Source organism: Eurosta solidaginis, unplaced genomic scaffold (assembly GCF_040869045.1).
Source record: "Eurosta solidaginis isolate ZX-2024a unplaced genomic scaffold, ASM4086904v1 ctg00000428.1, whole genome shotgun sequence".
Lineage (NCBI taxonomy): Eukaryota > Metazoa > Arthropoda > Insecta > Diptera > Tephritidae > Eurosta > Eurosta solidaginis.
Window position 1 is genome coordinate 1022396 of NW_027136894.1, and position 20453 is coordinate 1042848.

At 37.7% G+C, this 20453-nt stretch overlaps 1 protein-coding gene across 1 annotated transcript in view; it reads left to right on the forward strand.

Annotated features, from left to right (window-relative positions):
• Positions 1-19429, forward strand: part of LOC137235699 (somatostatin receptor type 2-like) — a 167065-nt gene extending 147636 nt beyond the window's left edge. The window contains exon 3 of the mRNA XM_067758584.1: positions 19063-19429. Within this exon, the coding sequence (XP_067614685.1) occupies positions 19063-19079 (17 nt within the window). The 3' untranslated portion in view covers positions 19080-19429. The remainder of the gene's footprint in view (positions 1-19062) is intronic.
• The last annotated feature ends 1024 nt before the right edge of the window (positions 19430-20453 follow it).

A 20453-nucleotide genomic window follows, 5' to 3' on the forward strand; every position in this document is an offset into this window, starting at 1 on the left:
GCAGAAGTGGTTACGTATACGCAACGAAAAGCTTACATTTTGACTTGAGTACTGGGATAAACTCGTAATTGTAATGCTGCTACAATAATCAGCATGTATGTATGTGTGTATGCATGTTGAATATATGCATGTTTGTATGTGTGCATGTTTGTAAGTGGCTGCTACGTTGATTTCTGAGTGTACATTTTGCTCGGAATTTTGATTTTGGCCAGCAAATTCACTGTCTTATTTGCCTTTTGCTTGATAACTGTATTTTCCACATAGCTTGCTCTATTGCATTTTGTTATCCAGACAAGGTAATTATCACGAACATCAAAGGTATTAAGCTTGATAAGGGCAAGCGATTGCATAATTGTCTGTCAGCATACGTGACTTCTACATACAGACTCACTTTTGAAAGATACTACTTCTGGTAAAGAAAATAATTTATTGCACATTCTCTTCCAGGAAAGTGGGTAAAGCTGAATTTTGAGCTCGCTATAGGGTTCGTAATGGTTGCTTTTGATGTTACCTTCAAGGATGATTTCTATGCCGGAATCCAGCTGAAAAAATTGGATTCTGTTGAATACTGTTAAGTCTTTTATAAAAACAAAAAAAAACGAATGTACCCGGAAGATCACACGCTCTTCCTCTGTGTTTATTTCTTATTCGTGTCGATTATTACCTTTACCTCCATTTCCTTCTCATTCCGCTTGCCCCTCCCACTTCCTAACACATTCCCGACCCCATTTCAGCTCCCACTTCTAGTACCATCTTCAATGCATAAGACGTGATTTATCTGCCAATGTTGAAATAAGGAAGTTCCAGATAGTCCCAAACTGATTCCAAAGTAGTACCGAAAATACAAATTATTTGATCTCAAAATATCCTAAGACAATTCCAGAATAACCTCAAAGAAGTCCCCAAAGCAATCCCAAATAACTCCGAAGCAATCCTTAAATGATCTTGAAATAGGCCCCGAACGATACCAAAATAGTTTCAAAATGATCTCGAAGTAGGTCCGAAAAAAAAATTCAAATTTAAGATAATAGTGCCGGAATGCTTCTAAAATGATCAAATCAGCAGGGGTCGAGGTTAGGTCAAGTTGTTTGGCCGCTGCTGCAACTTGCTGCAAGCAACTCACTTGAATACTTTTGCGATCCATTGTGATGCCACATTAACTAACAGCGACACTGATGATAATTGAATGAATCGCTGCGTAACAACGTTATACCGACGGATATACCGATGCCCTTAATGCCCCAGGAAGATTCGTATACACCCACACCGAGATATTTACGCCTTAATGCAAATGCTGTACAGTGAAGCACGACGGACGCAACACCATCCCAGCGCTTGCTTAGCTGTCCCTTTTCAAAAGCAGACTGCAAGTAACGAACACTGTACCAAACAAAGTCTCAGCTGGCATTCACCTCTAGTACGCATGTGCTAGATCGGCCTCGGGCCGCGTGATAACCGCCAGCGATGTCACTATTATCTTGCATTCAAATAATTTTAATTGAAAAGTTGTTTACTACTCCCACGAGTGATTTCAGGTACTCGCTGACTACGCTCGACCGTACAGTTTTGGAACGCTTTGATAGCCGCCTCACCGCCCGAGTGAAAAAATATGTATAACTATCTGTAAATCTTATAAAATAAAGTCGCTAAATGCCGTGTATGCACATAACTTCACACAGAATGCTCCGATTTTAAAACGGTTTTTTGCATTTGAAAGCTTAGCTACGTGAGATGGCACAGTTAATATAATTTGAAGGTATATATTATAGGGGCGTGGCAAATTGCCAAAATGTAGCAAAAAATCATAAAATTTTTGTTTACACAGCTATAACTCATAAACGGATGGATGGATTTAAAAAATTCTACTTTTCAGTAAAACTTTGAAATATTTACCTTCGATCTGCATCAAAAAAAAAACTTGATTCCTTTCTTATATCAGCCAAATTATTTAAACAAAAGTAACATTTTTATCAAAAAATGCGTATGTGTGTTTGTTCGCTGTGAACTATCCGCGCTAATTGCTTTTGAGTGAGGCTGGATGCGACACACACATACGTACATATATAGCATTCGCTGCGTTATTTAACTTCGGGCGTAGGTATATAGGTATGTATGGATGTACATCACTACATAGTATAAAACAAAGTCGCTTTTTCTGTCCCTATGTCCCTTTGAATGCTTAAACCTTTAAAAATACGCAACGGATTTTGATGCGCTTTTTTTAATAGATAAAAAGTGATTGAAGAGGAAGTAACGGATGAACATATTTGGCTGAAAATAGGTGGAGGGGTAGCTTAGAACCAGAAGACAGACATAGGCTAATTTTATCCCGTTCTGGATAGGGTCTTGAGATCAAAACGTGGACCTGGGTAATCCTGGGATATGTTTGTACAATATGGGTATCGAATGTAAGTAAGTTGTTTATGAGTACTTTGATACGGGGTATTTTTCGTACCCGCGTGTAACTAGGGTCTCGAGATATAAGCGAAAACGTGGACGCGGGTACCCCTAGAATGTGTTTATAGAATATGGATAACGAATGAAAGCTGTTGATGAGTGCTTTAGTACAGGGTAGTTTTCATACCTATTGGTGAAGGGTCTCGAGATTGAGGCCAAAACGTCAACCCGGGTACACCTAGAAAGTGTTTATACAATATGGATAACAAATGAAAGCTGTTGATGAGTGCTTAAGTACAGGGTAGTTTTCATACCTATTTGTGAAGGGTCTCGAGATATAGGCCAAAACGAGCATCAGGGTAACACTAGGATGTGTTTTTACATTATGGGTATCAAATTGAAGCTGTTGGTGGGTGCTTTAGTACAGAGTAATTTTTATACCGCTGGGTGACTAGGGTCTCAAGATATGGGCAAAACCTGGACCCGGATACCCCTAGAATGTGTGTGTAATATGGATATCAAATGAAAGTTGTTGCCGAGAGCTTTAAAGTTAGACGGAAAAAGTTTATTAAAATGTATGGAGATAGACCAAATTTAGGGCAGAACAACGTCTGACGGGTCTGCTAGTATATATATATACATAGCACACGAAGCTCGCATATTTGTAGCGGTAACTACTGCTTAGAAGTTTCTGAATACGCCCCCGCCTTCCCATTCATCTTGGATTCATCAGCAAGCAATTTCAGCACATCACTACCCCAAATGTGTTCCCCATCCCAACCTTCTACGAGGTTACAAAAGTTGTGAAGTTAGCAGACGGCGAAAAATCTGGGACACATAATCCGTCCAACTGGGGATAAAGTCGGAGCTATTCTGAATTGTTCAGTGCTCATTGCTACTAAGTCAAAATCCTGCGTCTCGAAGTCTAATTACAGCCTGGACTTCCTCTCTAATAATATCCACCAGGTGTATATTTAATATTTCGTTTAAGGCCAAGGCTGGTGTTAATCGATCCGCCCGCAGATTTCAATCAAGTTTATAGCCGTTTAAAATTAGATGAACGGTTGGCTGGGACTTTCCTATCTCTATCAGCTATACTACACTTCCATGAAGGTTCCCTTTCATGTATAACGCAAAGATGTTTAACCCCATCAGATAGTACTAGTGACATTACACCAGGGGTGGCTAGTTTGAGTGCAGTGAGCATGTACCTCCTGCTAAGTAGAGTTAGCTCAGTTTTGTTGGGATGTAACACTCGTCCACAGTATACAGGCTGCCCAGCCACCGTATCCAGGTATACCTGTAAAAGGTTCCGCAAGGTAACCGGATGTTTCCCCCTGACAAGGACTAATAGGTTGTTATCATGAGCCATAACGTTTTAGGTGTTGGAGTAGTTCCTTTCCTACAACGACCCAGAGGAGGGGAGATAAAACACCCTTTTGTGCCGTACCAATTTGGAACAATTTGGAAATGATCTCTTCATCGCCTCTGAAGGATACCAAAAAGTTCCAAAGTGATCCCTAAACATTCCTTAATTATCAAAACAGTCACAAAACATTTCTAAAAAATTTAAAAAATAGTCCCGAAATAGTAGCCAAGAAATGAAACCACCATATCGTCTTAAAATAGTCCCGAAATTATCAAACAAAAATATATATATATACTCCAAAAGAAAAGTCGAAATTATCCGAAAATGATAAGAAGATAGTCCAAATTATTTCCTAAAGAGTTCACGAATGATCCCAAAATGGTCTTTGCATGAACCAAAAATAGATCGGGAGAATGATTTTTTGGGTTAAATTTTTTACAAATAATAATTATTTGCAAACCCTGATAATAACAGAATGTTAAGTTACAATTTAACATAAAAAAGGTCACCAAAAAAGCATCGTGCTGGGAGAGTTTTTTTCTGTACTTCAGGTCCCCCTTTTGAATGCAATGTCTGCTAACAATGCATCGCGAAGCCCTCCGCTAACCTTTTGAATGCTTTGTTCAATTCGAGGTATCGTACCTCGTATCGTAATCGTTTCAGGATCATTTCGGTGCTTTCTCTTGATTGCTTCGAGATAACTTCGGTAATGCTTTTAGATCGATTAGGCCCCTGAAATTGTTCATCTACACACAGACGGGTGATAGATCTTTCATTCCTAGAGCCTGCTACTTCAGATGGCTAGATCAAGGGGTAGCGCAGTGGTTTAGGTTCTGCTGAGAACGAAAAAACTAGAACCCTTTTATCTACAGAGCTCGGGTGGCTGGAGTCTTCATTATTTTCCATATTGTTATGATACAATGACCGCAATACTTGCACTCTACTTCAAAGTTCCCTTTTAAAAGCGTCAACCTTGTTTTGTAACCCAAAACAGATATAAGCATTTTCTTATGTCTATTCTTATAAGTTATTGATTTGGAGGCAACAAGAAAAGTCAACGAGTATTTTAAGACCGCTTGCTGTAGGATGATTCCTTCAAGTGTAAGCCAAAAAAGAGAAACCCTGCAGTCGGTATACATGTTGTGGTGAATATTAGGAGTTTCGACACGTCACTATGCTAGTAGTAAATAAATACGCAACAAAAGCGAATCAACTACCCACGCATACTTACTTACTTAATTGGCGCTTAACCGTCTAAACGGTTATGGCCGTCCAACAAGGCGCGCTAGTCGCTCCTTCGCTCCGCCAACCGGCGCCAATTGGTTACACCAAGGGAGTTTAAATCGTTTTCCACCTGGTCCTTCCAACGGAGTGTGGGCCGCCCTCTACCTCTGCTTCCATAGGCGGGTTCCGATAGAAACACTTTCTTGGCCGGAGCATCATCTTTCATTCGCATAACATGGCCTAGCCAGCGCAGCCGCTGTGTTTTAATTCGCTGGACTATGTTGATGTCTGCGTATAGCTCGTACAGCTCATCATTAAATCTTCTTCGGTACTCGCCATCGCCAACGCGTAGAGGTCCATAAATCTTTCGAAGAACTTTTCTCTCGAACACTCCCAAAGCCGATTCATCTGCTGTTGTCATGGTCCATGCTTCTGCCCCATATAGCAGGACGGGTACGATAAGTGACTTGTAGAGTATGATTTTCGTTCGCCGAGAGAGGACTTTACTTTTCAATTGCCTACCTAGTCCAAAGTAGCTTGTCCCACGCATACACACATACGTAAACAGCTAATCTAAGGGCGCAGAAGAAGAGAAACAGGCACACATACGAAGAGTGAATATGACATTACTCACGCATACCCATGTATATAGCTTAAGAACCAACTATGAGAGAAATATATACGCAACTATTCGAGACGGCTGTTCGCGAAAAGCCTAAACTAACTAGGCAAACGAGGCATCTGCGAATTATACTATCTGCGCAAGCTGAGGAATAGGTTTCAGTTATATTTTAAACGTTGGAAGTGAAGTATGTGAGTAATTGTGAAGTACTACTACCATAGTTGTGTTGCCGATAAATAACATTGTGCTATACTGAATATTTGAGTAACTTATTCGAGAGAGAGTGATTCGTACGTTATCAGAAGGTGAATTTCCTGAATTTTTTTTATAAGCATTCAGAGCGCATAAGCTTTGAACCGATGAGCCAATAACAAAAAGAAAAGCTGGGGTATTTCTAAGTCCTACGCATATATACGTATATAAGTACAAAGTCAATCAATATTCGAACAACGTAAGCCCCTAATTAAATGAGCAGTAAAATCCACATCTCGAGCATAAATATTTGTTATTCATACGCCCCTACTAAGGACACATTCAGTCTATTTGAGTTCATTACTGACCGGTCAGCTTAACCATACACCCCGACTGTCACCACTCATAAGCCTTAGTAAGCGGCTCATAATTAGTTGAACAAAACTACCTATATTCACTCCTCTAATAGGGCAAATACTTTTATATATTTATTAAGACGTAGAAAAATCCAATCAATGTCAAATATGCAATATTAGCTATCAGTGAAGTGAACTAAACCAAGGCTGACAGCGATATGCAACACGCAGCACGCATCACGAAACACGTAATTTGTACAAAATTAGTAGCAGCAGGTTCTATATAAGTGCACTTATACTTACAAACATAGATAGGCGTAGTTTATTGATAACTCTTTATTATTCAATATGTTTCAATATATACATGCATATTAGCTATATTTTAGATGTTGAGGTCGTACAGCTCAGTGCACTTCACTTAATTCCCCACAGATCAAAACTTATTAACCTGCCGATGTTTCAACACACGCCTTTAATTTTACATAATTAAATTACTCAGTAATGCAAAAAGGCTGTCAAAATGCTAGTCTGAATAGCGATTTGACTGAGTGACAACATAAAACTTTATACATTTACAGCAACACTAAGGGCCTACATAATCATTGGCAAAGCGAAGAGCAAATTGGTAAAAGTAGGCTTGTGTTCTATTTATAATATACACTTGCGTGTAGTAGGGTGAGTCAAAAAATTATGCGACCATTTCAAAGTAGCAACGATTTTGTAGAATTCGTATTTTAAAGAATACCAAATACAAAAAATTTTTTTTTATACTCAGTTGAGCAGAGCTCACAGAGTATAATAACTTTGATTGGATAGCGGTTGGTTGTACAGGTATAAAGGAATCGAGATAGATATAGACTTCCATATAACAAAATCATCAGTATCGAAAAAAAATTTGATTGAGCCATGTCCGTCCGTCCGTCCGTCCGTTAACACGATAACTTGAGTAAATTTTGAGGTAGCTTGATGAAATTTGGTACGAAGGTTCCTGGGCACTCATCTCAGATCGTTATTTAAAATGAACGAAATCGGACTATAACCACGCCCACTTTTTCGAAATCGAAAATTTCGAAAAACACAAAAAGTGCGATAATTCATTACCAAAGACGGACAAAGCCATGAAACTTGGTGGTGAAATTATGACGCAGAATAGAAAACTAGTAAAATTTTGAACAATGGGCGTGGCACCGCCCACTTTTAAAATAAGGTAATTTAAAAGTTTTGGAAGCTGTAATTTGGCATTCGTTGAAGATATCATGATGAAATTTGGCAGGAAAGTTACTCCTATTACTACATGTATGCTTAATAAAAATTAGCAAAATCGGAGAACGACCACGCCCACTTAAAAAAAAATTTTTTAAGTCAAATTTTAACAAAAAATTTTATATATTTACAGTATATAAGTAAATTATGTCAAAATTCAACTCCAGTAATGATATGGTGCAACAAAATACAAAAATAAAAGAAAATTGCAAAATGGGCGTGCCTCCGGCCTTTTTCATTTAATTTGTCTAGGATACTTTTAATGCCATAAGTCGAACAAAAATTTACCAATCCCTGTGAAATTTGGTAGGGGCTTACATTCTAGGACGATAACTGTTTTCTGTGAAAAAGGGCGGAATCGGTTGAAGCCACGCCCAGTTTTTATACACAGTGGACCGTCTGTCGTTCCGCTCGACCGTTAACACGATAACTTGAGCAAAAATCGATATATCTTTACTAAACTCAGTTCACGTACTTATGTGAGCTCGCTTTGCATTGGTATAAAATGGCCGAAATCCGACTATGAGCACGCCCACTTTTTCGATTTCGAAAATTACGAAAAATGCCATAATTCTATACCAAATACGAAAAAAAGACGAAGCAAGGTAATTGGATTGGTTTATTGACGCAAAATATAACTTTAGAAAAAAACTTTTTAAATTGGGTGTGACACCTACAATATTAAGTAGAAGAATGAAAAAGTTCTGCAGGGCGAAATCAAAAGCCCTTGGAATCATGGCAGGAATACTCTTCGTGGTATTACATATATAAATAAATTAGCGGTACTCGACAGATGATGTTCTGGGTCACCCTGGTCCACATTTTGGTCGATATCTTGAAAACGCCTTCACATATACAACTACCACCACTCCCTTTTAAAACCCTCATTAATACCTTTAATTTGATACCCATATCGTACAAACAAATTCTAGAATCACCCCTGGTCCACCTTTATGGCTATATCTCGAAAAGGCGTCCACCCATAGAACTAGGGCCCACTCCCTTTTAAAATACTCATTAACACCTTTCGTTTGATACCCATATTGTACAAACGCATTCTAGGGTCACCCCTGGTCCACCGTTGTGGCGATATCTCGAAAAGGCGTCCACCTATAGAACTAAGGCCCACACGCTTTTAAAATACTCATTAACACCTTTCATTTGATACCCATATCGTACAAACAAATTCTAGAGTCAGCCCTGGTCCACCTTTATGGCGATATCCATAAATGGCGTCCACCCATAGAACTAAGGCCCACTTCCTCTTAAAATACTCTTTGATACCTTCCATTTGATACACATGTCATACAAACACATTCCAGGGTTACCCTGGGTTCATTTTCCTACATGATGATTTTCCCTTATTTTGTCTCCATAGCTCTCAGCTGAGTATGTAATGTTCGGTTACACCCGAACTTAGCCTTCCTTACTTATTTTAATTTAAAATCATTTAATATGTAGAACTCTCTCCCATTGGAAAAAAAAATTTTAACTATTGTAGCGAATATTAGCATCGCTATGCTGTTAGTAAATAATCACAACAACAAAAACGGCAAGCAGCCACATTTATGTACATGTACACATTAAAGCAAGCAGTCGCACTTATGTACAGGGAAATGAAGAATATTCCATACATATAACCAGCAGATTGAAGCAGAGAGATTATGTGGCCGGCAGGTAAGAGCAGAAGTTGTTACTTACACATATACACACATATGGCTTGAAGAAAACCATAAACTACAGATATACATGTATATAGCTAAATAACCAAGCATGAGATACAACTGTTCTAGAAGGCGTGTGCGTGAAACGTCTGGACCTAAGGAGAATATGCGAATGGGATAAACGAGCGCATAAAAACAGAGCAAACTGAGGAATCAGTGTGATATAAGCACGAGGGTAGTGAAGTATAATTGAATTTGTGAAGTACTACTCCCAAAGTAGTCCAAATAAAGAGCATTTTGCAATACTGAATATTGGAGTTATTTGTTACACAATTTTTTATGTGAATCCAACATTTAACTAATGACTATTTTGATATTTAAAATCAAAAAGTCTTCCTTTAAGTCGAGCTTATTCTATACAAGTCAGCAGATCCCCTTCAGGACTAGTTGCTATCCCTTGAGACGCTTTCAAGTTTTACTTCGGTTGCAGACCATGTAAGTTTTAAAATCACTTCTTAGTTGTCGCGGGATCATTAAAGTATCCTACGGAGATCAACTAAGGCCTAGTTTCGGAATTATTTGAGTCCATTTCGAATAAGTTTTCAGATTGTTCTTAGGATTGTTTGAAGACTGTCACTTTATCACTTCCGAATTGGTTAGGATATCATTTAAGGGCTAATTCAAAATCTTTTCGGGATCATATCCGGCTTATTTTGAATTGCTTTCCGTATAGTTCTTTTTGTCACTTCAAGGCTATCTTCGGATCACTTCTGAATTGGTTAAGAATTAATTCCATAGTCTTTTTCGAGATCGTTTTGGGACTATTTTTCAAATTTCTTCATCTGCACACAGACAAGTGGAAGATCTTTTAACGCTGGAAGCTGTTACTTCAGATGGCTGTAGCTCAGAGGCGCGTAGTGGTCTAAGTTGTACTGATGGAAGGAAAAGGCTTAATATAAACGGTAATATTGAATATACTTGTGTAAGGTCATCCTAAGAATACGAGCAATATAATATAAAGGCAAACTAATATATGGTCAATATAATACAACGGTTAGGCTGACCCTACCTTAGTAATTAATCCTACGAAATACATCATCTCTGCACATGAACGGAATAATAATCAATTGGCAACCCTTACTCAATGTCAGCGACAAAAGGGCAGTTTAGATTTGAACAACGCGCCGTGAACAACGTCGGTTCGGCAACAGGCAGAGAAATCATTCTAATACTCATTTTACTTTCAATAAATTAAACCATTTAATTAATTTCATTTAAACACACATATTTTCCTATATTTAACTTTAAACTTTAATAAACATGAATTGTTAGTTATAATGTGCTAATGTGCATAAATCGGCAGCGTTTTTATTTAATCGGAATCCAGAAAATCCTGACAACCCGAAAGAGCTTGAATAAAGACTCTTTCAGTTCAGAAGTGAGATGCTCCGCATAGCCTCACAGTGACAGTGTGAATTATATTGAAATATAATAGAACAAAATATGTGTGTGTGTGTAAAACAACGAATTCTTGAGAAGATTCGTTCGTTTCAGGAAGATTGCATCAGAATACATGCAACATTCTGACAAGTGTAGACATGTTCAAAGTCTGTACATAAGACACAAACCGAAAGTTGATGTACATACATATGTTTTGTTGTTGTGTTTGCCTACGAGCGTACGAATGGACGAGCGTCGGTAAAGCATTATCGATAAAGCAGTATCAACGGAAAGTATTTGAATTGCATACGATATTGTCATGTTTTTGTGTGTTCAGAAAGCGTTGCTATAAATCGTAAGTTGCAAGCAAAGAAACAACTAAAATCCGTTTGTGTTCAAATTGCATGTTGTTGTGTTGCATGTCGCGCGTACGAATGGACGATCGGTCGGTGATACATACAAAGTAAGACAGAGCAAGTGAATTTCGGTGGTTGATTTCAAATTGCGTGTTATAGTTGTTGCCCAAAATTTGTTGCCTATCGCGCGTACGAATGGACGAGCGGTTTGCGGGGAAAAAAGGCAAATGCAAGAAAGCAGAAATTGTGAATTATATGCGTACGAATATAACTGTGGCAAAGTATAGTTATCGGGCGTACGAATGTACGAAAGGTTGATGAACATAGAAAATAGAAATCAGAGCTTTGTATTTGAAGTAATAAATACAAGATTTTTTTTATGAGGAGCACGACGCAAATTGGAAGAGAAGCTCGGCCTTAGATCTCTTCGGAGGTTATCGCGCCTTACATTTATTTTTTATTTATATTGATAAAATTTGGTACGTAGGTTCCCGGGCGCTCATCTCAGATTGCTATTTAAAATGAACGAAATCGGACTACAACCACGCCCACTTTTTCGATATCGAAAATTTCGAAAAACTGAAAAAGTGCGATAATTCATTACCAAATACGGCTACAGCGATGAAACCTGGTAGGTGGGTTGACCTTATGACGCAAAATAGAAAATTAGTAAAAGTTTGGCCAACGGGCGTGGCACCGCCCACTTTTAAAAGAAGGTAATTTAAAAGTTTTGCAAGCTGTAATTTGGCAGTCGTTGAAGATATCATGATGATATTTGGCAGGCACGTTACTCCTATTACTATATATGTGCTAAATAAAAATTTGCAAAATCGGATGACGAACACGCCAACTTTAAAAAAAAAAATTTTGTTAGGTCATATTTTAACAAAAAATTTAATATCTTTACAGTATATAAGTAAAATATGTCAACATTCAACTCCAGTAATGATATGGTGCAACAAAATACAAAAATAAAAGAAAATTTCAAAATGGGCGTGGCTCTGCCCCTTTTCATTTAATTCGTCTAGAATACTTTTAATGCCATAAGTAGAACAAAAATTTACCAATCCATGTGACATTTGGTAGGAGCATAGATTCTATGACGATAACTGTTTTCCGTGATAATGGGCGAAATCGGTTGAAGCCACGCCGAATTTTTATACACAGCCCACCGTCTGTCGTTCCGTTCGGCCGTTAACACGATAACTTGAGCAATATCTTTACTAAACTTAGCTCACGTACTTACCTGAAGTCACTTTATCTTGGTATAAAAAATGGCCGAAATCCGACTTTGACCTCGCCCACTTTTTCGATATCGAAAATTACGAAAAATGAAAAAAGGCCATAATTCTATACCAAATATGAAAAAAGAGATGAAAAATGGTAATTGGATTGGTTTATTGACGCAAAATATAACTTTAGAAAAAACTTTGTTAAATGGGTGTGACACCTACCATATTAAGTAGAAGAAACTAAAAAATTTCTGCAGGGCGAAATCAAAAGCCGTTGGAATCTTGGCAGGAATACTGTTCGTGGTATTACTTATATAAATAAACCAGCAGACCCGGCAGACGTTGTTCTGCCCTAAATTTGGCCTATCTGCATACATTTTAATAAGCTTTTTCCGTCTAACTCTGCCCTGCTTTTTCCTAGCCTTTTTTTCACTCCTCCCTTCGTCTTCAACTCCATCTTCGTCTGATTCTATCTCTCTCTCAGTCTCCTTCTCTCTTTTCTCTTTTCTCAAGTTTTTCTCCTTCTTCTTCATCTCTTATTGCCAGTCCCAGAGGGTGGTATGTATTTTGTTCCAGTCCCATTCCGAGTCTCACTCCCAGTCTCACTCCGAGTCTCAGTCACAGTCCCAGTCACAGTCCGTCTCTGGTATACTTCCCGGAAAAAAGCATCGTAAATACCAATATAGGAAAATTTATATACGAAATTTCAGGCAAATCGAATAGGACGTATGTGGGTATTACTAATTCTTTTCTTTATTTCGGCTTCGCATGCATATTTATCAGTTTTGCCAGGTTGATCCGACTAAATCGAATATCACACTGAACTTTAGAGCTCTCAGCAACAGCTTTCATTTGATATCCATAATACACACACATTCTAGGGGTATCCTGGTCCATGGTTTGGCCTATATCTCGAGACCCTAGTCACTCAGCGGTGTAAAACTTACTCTGTATTATAGCACACAGCAACAGCTTCAATTTGATACCCATAATATAAAAACACATTCTAGGTGTATCCGGGTCCATGTTTTGGCCTATATCTCGAGACCGTAGTCACCAGGGGGGGTGTAAAACTTACTCTGTGTTATAGCACACAGCAACAGCTCCAATGTGATACCCATAATGTAAAAACACATTCTAGGTGTATCCGGGTCTACGTTTTGGGCTATATCTCGAGACTCTAGGTTCCCAGTTGTATGAGAATTATCCTGTACTAAAGCACTCATCAACAGCTTTCATTTGATATCCATATTGTATAAACACATCCTAGGGGTACCCGGGTCCACGTTTTGGGCTATATCTCGATACCCTAGCCTCCCAGCTGTATGAAAATTATCCTGTACAATAGCACTCACCAACAGTAGGGGTACCCGGGTCCACGTTTTGGCCTATATCTCGAGACGCTAGTCACCCAGGGGTATGAAAATTATCCTGTACTATATCACTCACCAACAGCTTTCATTTGATATCCATATTGTATAAACACATTCAAGCGGTACCAGGGTCCACGTTTTGATCTCAAGACCCTAGGCACGTAGCGAAAAAAAGGGTAGACGTTGGCCTCTTCTCAGACCTACCCAATATGCACACAAAATTTCATGAGAATCGGTTCAGCCGTTTCGGAGGAGTTAAGCCTCTAACACCGTGACAGAAGAATTTTATATATTAGATTAGCGGTACCCGACAGATGATGTTCTGGGTCACCCTGGTCCACATTTTGGTCGATATCTCGAAAACGCCTTCACATATACAACTAAGGGCCACTGCCTTTTAAAACCCTCATTAATACCTTTAATTTGATACCCATATTGTACAAACACATTCTAGAGTTACCCCTGGTCCACCCTTATGGCGATATCTCGAAAAGGCGTCCACCTATAGAACTAAGGCACACTACGTTTTAAAGAACCAGTAACGCCTTTCATTTGATACAAATATCGTACAAACAAATTCTAGAGTCACCCCAGGTCCACCTTTATGGCGATATCTCGTAAAGGCGTCCACCTATAGAACTCCGGCCCACTCCCTTTTAAAATACTCATTAACACCTTTCATTTGATACCCATATCGTACAACACACATTTCAGGGTTACCATAGGTTCATTTTGCTAAATGGTAATTTTCCCTTATTTTGTCTCCAAAGCTCTCAGCTGAGTATGTAATGTTCAGTTACACCCGAACTTATCCTTCCTTACTTGTTTTTTTTTTTTATTTTTTAAACTGGATAAATATGTGTATTAGACTGTGTGGATTTATTAACCGATATCGCGCCGTCAATTTTTCGATAGGATTTGGGCTCAGGAAAAAAAGTTCAACTACGCATACCCAAAAAAATAATTTTCGAGCATGCGATAAAAAAAATGGCGCAAGGGTAAATTTGTCGACCAAATCACTCCCCAAAACCCAAAAAATATTTGGTTTTTTTTTTTTTTGCAAAAAACTGTTATCCCCAAACGTTTTTACAACATGGGTATGCCACCTATCGGGGTTTTTTCCTATTATTGCATTGTCATCGGGTTCTGAACTATATTCCAAGTTTCAAGCTTATAGCTTATTGGGAATTTACTTAAATTTCAATTACAAAATTTGTGCCTGTCAAGTCAAGCTAAATAAAATTGTTTAATAATAAAAAGGTGATGAGGAAAAGAGCAGCACAATAATAGTTATGCCGATGTGGATGATAACAACGTTGCTTATAAGATAAAGCAAGGCAGGGAAGGGAAGGAAGGAAAGGGAAGGAAGGGAACGGAATAGAAAGGTTAGGAAACGAACACGGAATATTGGAAGTCAAAACCGGACCAAAAAAAAAGTCGGCAGCGAAACCGGATGGCGCATTATCAGTTTGCTACCGAAATACTTACAGTTTTTTATCGCTGAGTTATCGGTTTGTTATCGACTGCATTGTGTGTATTGTGTTATCCATTTCCTATCGACGATTTGTTATCGGTGTACTATCTGTTTATTTATTTTTTTATTTTATTTTTAAAAATTTCTATATTGGAAAATTCCTGATTATTTTGCAGCTCCTGTTAACTTTGGAATCTCTGAAATGTCGAAAAAATAACTCAAATATTCGGTATAGCAAAACCTTCTTTTTTAGACAACCTTGTACTTCACAATTACAATTATCCGTACTTCACGAATAGCGTGTTTAAATCAAACTGATTGATTATTCCTCAGCTTGCGCTGCTTTTATACTCTCTATTGCCTCTTTCGCATATCTCTCCAGGGGTCTAGATTTTTCACGAACAACCTTCTCGAACAGCTGCTTATTTATTTCTCCTGTATGTAGCTGATATTCACGTTTTGTCTTATGGTTATTCGTGTGTATGTGTGAGTAATAAATTCTGCTCTTATCTGATGCCTACATGTATGTATGTGAAATATATATTCTCTTTGCTGTTAGCTGAGCAGTTTACATGTATGTGTGGCTGCTTGCTTGTGGTTGATTCTGGATAAGTAAGGGTTAAACTTGTTACAGTACACAGATCGAAGTTAACCTAGAGTGACCCGCGTTTCCATAGGGAGAGTGAGTTCCTCCTGGGAGAGTGTGTTCCTCTTGTCGAAAATTATTTTTTTGGGTATGTGTAGTGGAACTTTTTTTTTCCTGAGCCCAAATTGTATCGAAAAATCGATGGCAGGATATCGGTTAACTTTCGTCCATACAAATCGACCAAGGTTAATATAGATGTTGGCTACTTCGTCGGAATTAGCTGTATGTTTATGGTACCCTTTAATTCACTCAATGTATTGGTCTTATTTAAATCGCATTCAGCAACTTAAAACTTACGTCATAATTCACTTAACGATGAATATACCTTTGGCCCTAGAGCAGATGAAGTAATTCAATTTCAGTTTGGTGAAAAAGTTGGTGCGGCTAAAAATCATTGTACTGAAAACATCAGATTATATGTAGGGGAGATTTATGTAGGTTAAAGCATGCTATATTTTAAAAAAATTTTTTTAATCACGGCCATGTCAAAGGGCGGTGTAACACCTCCAAGTTGAAAAGGTTGGCCGTATCCCTTGATTGTAACAATACAAGTCTGAAATTAACAAAAGGTTTTATTAGAAACTGATTGAAATTTGAGCGATTATATAAATATAGGTACAGCGGACTATAACTTAAGGATATGCAATACAAAATATCTAAACCTAAACAGATATTATCGCCCTACAAGAATGGGGTTAGGTACAATACGGCATGACGTCGATCAGATCCCGCGACGTTTTACAGTAGCCATGAAAAGAGAAATAAACGAACCTGCCGGATTATAGTTATCCGCATACCGGTTAAACAGCAAAATCTCTATCCGGCAGAGCCCTCATTTTACAGCTATATAATTAATACACATATGAATTTTCGTTTATTCATTTCCACATGTACCCACATCTTTATTATTCCCACGGAAATAAAAACCAATGAACTTGGAGTGCAATCGTAAGAAACCATTAACCTCTCGAAAGAGGTGCACTTAAAGTTGTTAAATATAAATTTGGCGACGATAAAAATGGTAGTAAAAGATGGCAGAAATATTTGTTTAGCGTGTTAATGTTAAATTAAGTACATATAATTCGAACGATACAAGAATAAAGATATGAATATGTGAATTCGTATGTGCAAAAATAACATTTATAATCTTCGTGCTACCAAGCTCCTCATATATGTATGCACTTCCACAAACGATTTATAACTTGTTTGCCCACCAGGGCGTATGAATAATGTCTGCATTTGTACGAAATACTTACACATCACTACATTCGAATACGAATGGCAAAATGGATTGACATTTTGGGATTGTAGCACATTTATACTAAGCATCGAGTCTTTTAATATACCATCTGTTTCAACATGCATTTTGTCCTAGGATTAGATCCCTGTGTGCGAACCTAGAAAATGACTCGTGGGTTCACAGATTAAAGGAGGCGAATAGGAAACGGTGTGATGATGCAAACTTTCGTCACTTATTTTGAAGGACTCGAGTACAAAAGCAATGGTTGTATCACTTTATATCTTAGAAGAAGCACGTAGGCGAGGGGCTTCCTACCTGTTGCATCGATGAAGAGAAAATGCTGAAATTTTGATTCCTAGTTTAGGTCTTTGTATGGCGGTAATGAAAGTGCTTTCATTCAGCTCTCCTCGGACCATCGATAACTTCAGATGTCCCGCTTGGATGGTGGTTTCTTTTTAGAAATTAGCCGAAATAAGCCTGCCAGGCTTAAGCAAATTGTCTCAAGTAATCTTGCCTCTTATAAGTAAGTTAGCTTATTAAATTAATTAAAGTTATTGCACTAGAGCGTGAATTAGGAACAATGTGTGTGGTAGACTTGATATAAGCGAAATCTGAGCCGACGAAACTCTATTCTATTCATGTATATTTGGAACACATATGGACCAAGTCGGACCACAAATACGATTTTTTGAAATATTTCCATGCGCCACCTATTGGAGTGTTTTTCCTAGTATTGCATTGTCATCGAGTTCTGAACTATATTCCAAGTTTCAAGCTTATAGCTTATCGGGAAGTTACTTAAATTTCAATTACAAAATTTGTGCCTGTCAATTCAAGCTAAATAAAACCGTTTAATAATAAAAAGAGGATGAGGAAAAGAGCAGCACAATAATAGCTATGTCGATCTGGATGATAACACCGTTGCTTATAAGATAAATCAAGGAAACCGGATGGCGCATTATCAGTTTGTTACCGAAATATTTACAGTTTTTTATCGCTGAGTTATCGGTTTGTTATCGACTGCATTGTATGTATTGTGTTATCCATTTCCTATCGACGATTTGTTATCAATGTACTATCTGTTTGTTTATTTTATTTATATTGGAAAATTCCTGATTATTTTGCAGCTCCTGTTAACTTTTGTATCTCTGAACTGTCGTATAAATAACTCAAATATTCGGTATAGCAAAACCTTCTTTTTTAGACAACTTTGTACTTCACAATTACAATTATCGCATACTTCACTAATAGCGTATTTAAACGAAACTGATTGATTATTCCTCAGCTTACGCCGCTTTTATACTCTCTGTTGCTTCGTTCGGATATCTCTCCAAGGGTCTAGACTTTTCACAAACAACCTTCTCGAGCAGCTGCTTATTTATTTCCCCTGTATGTATCTGATATTCACGTTTTATCTTCTAGTTATATGCGTGTGTGTGTGAGTAATAAATTCTGCTTTATCTGATGCCTACATGTATGAGTGTAAAATATTCTCTTTGCTGTTAGCTTCACGGTTTGCATGTATGCGTGGCTGCTCGCTTAGATGTTTACATGTACATATGTGTGGTTTCTTACTTTGCTGTTGTTGTGCATTTATTTACTAGCATCACAGTGACTCATCGAAATTGCGAACATTCGCCGCAATATATAACAAAATGTATCATTGAACTATAAGTTCGTAATCTCAAGTTACCAATTTGTTCTCGAACAGTTGGCGATTACTTAAAGACGGTTTTTTTCGAAAAGTTATCGACTTAATATCTAAAAATGATCGATTATTTATCGAAAAGTCATGGTCATATAAACAAAAAGTTATCGATTTGATACCGAAAAGTTTTATATTTGTAATCGAGAAGTTATCGATTTCTTATCAGAGTGTTACCATTTTTTATCGGCACGCAATCGATTTGTTGTCGACGACTCATAGGCTTTTATGGAGTATATAACATTAAGTCGATGATTCATCTGTAACCCGTGGGTAAGATACTCAAAAATTCGACTATAACTTCGCTTTCGATAGTACGACGATAATCGAGCAATAACTTATTGGTATCGATTTTTATCGATAAGAAGCCGACAGAACTCCTTACAAATAGCAATGAGCGTGCCCTAGTTAATTTAAAAACTCTATTTTCGTAAGCTTACACCTATATATTACATATATGCCTCTTTATTATCTGGTACTAAAGCTTTTTCCTTATCTTGTCTTTACAGATGCCAAAGAATGTTAATAATGAAGTAGATTACGAACAAATGAAGAAAATATGTACACGAGAAAAAAGCAGATAATGTCTTCATACAAACAGGGGCAACAAATTTTGACAAGGTGAATCGATGTGGAAGTTACAGATCGTGCTCAGGACAAAATTTGAAAACTTGATCCGAGAAATCAACTTGATGCAAAAACTACGTCCGTATTTCAAGGTAGAGACATGTACACGTACACGATACGCAACTTTTTATACCACGTTAAGTATGTATGTGTATGTGATACAAATTATGCTCCTTGAACAATTGTTGTTTGTTCTGAAAATTCCTTGAAAGCATAAGCGTTGATAATAAATGTACACAAATTTGTAATATTCAGCAATTAATTGTTGTTGTTCATATGTGAAGTAGAAAATAGTAAAAATGGAAACGCCTTCTCTATTTGAAAATTAAACAAAGAGTTTAGTAAGGCACTTTTCTTAATTAACATTTTTGAGAAAATTTTTTCCACAAAAACAGGAAAGAAATGTCTCTATTAAACAGTGTAATCCTTGGCAAAGCCAGGCAATAGATCGATGATCAAAGCTTTATGGATTGTTGATGTAATTTTTGTTCTTCCTTATTGCTCAAACGGTGGTTCCGCATTGTATAGATACATATAGTCTATTGCGACTTCCATACACCGTGTGCAGTTTCCAATAATTTCTTTATTTGCGCCTTCGGCAAATGTTTTTTCTCTGAGAATCTCTTCATAGCACAAATACACTCCGATTGTTTAGTAATTCACTACCGAGGTGCGCATCTGTTCAGAAAAACCGTTTCTGAGTTATCTTGCACGCTGCTTTAACGGGCCATGAGCCCAGGATACTACTAAATGGGGTTACACTGAAGGGTCTTCTAATAACATGGCACTATCAACGACCAAGTTCTCGGCGATCTTTTTTACGACGTAGACGTGCATATGTAGGAAAATTTGGATATATACGTCCATGGCATTAAGCTACCGACCGTCTCGCATCCAAATACCTTGAGTATGATGTTTTAGAATGACCAGCGTTTCGGCGCGACTGCAGCGTAAGTTCAGAGCCGTAACAAAATTCTCAAACAAATGTTTCCCTAGCCATTGAATATGCTTTGACTTTGTCTTCCCTAACAATTTAAAAGATTTCAAAGCATGCGCCAAGTGCGAAAGTCGCTCCGTCAGAAAGTTGTTAGTCATTTCCAAAATCAGTATTTTTTCCGATGGTCACTACTACATCGCGCCTATGTGCGGCCGTAATTAGAGCATTACAATAACCCCGATAAACTTCCTAAACAAACTCATCGGAGCAAATTTTCATTACATTCACTTCTTGTGTTGTCGCTGCATATAACATCTCTGCTTGCTTCTCTGTTGA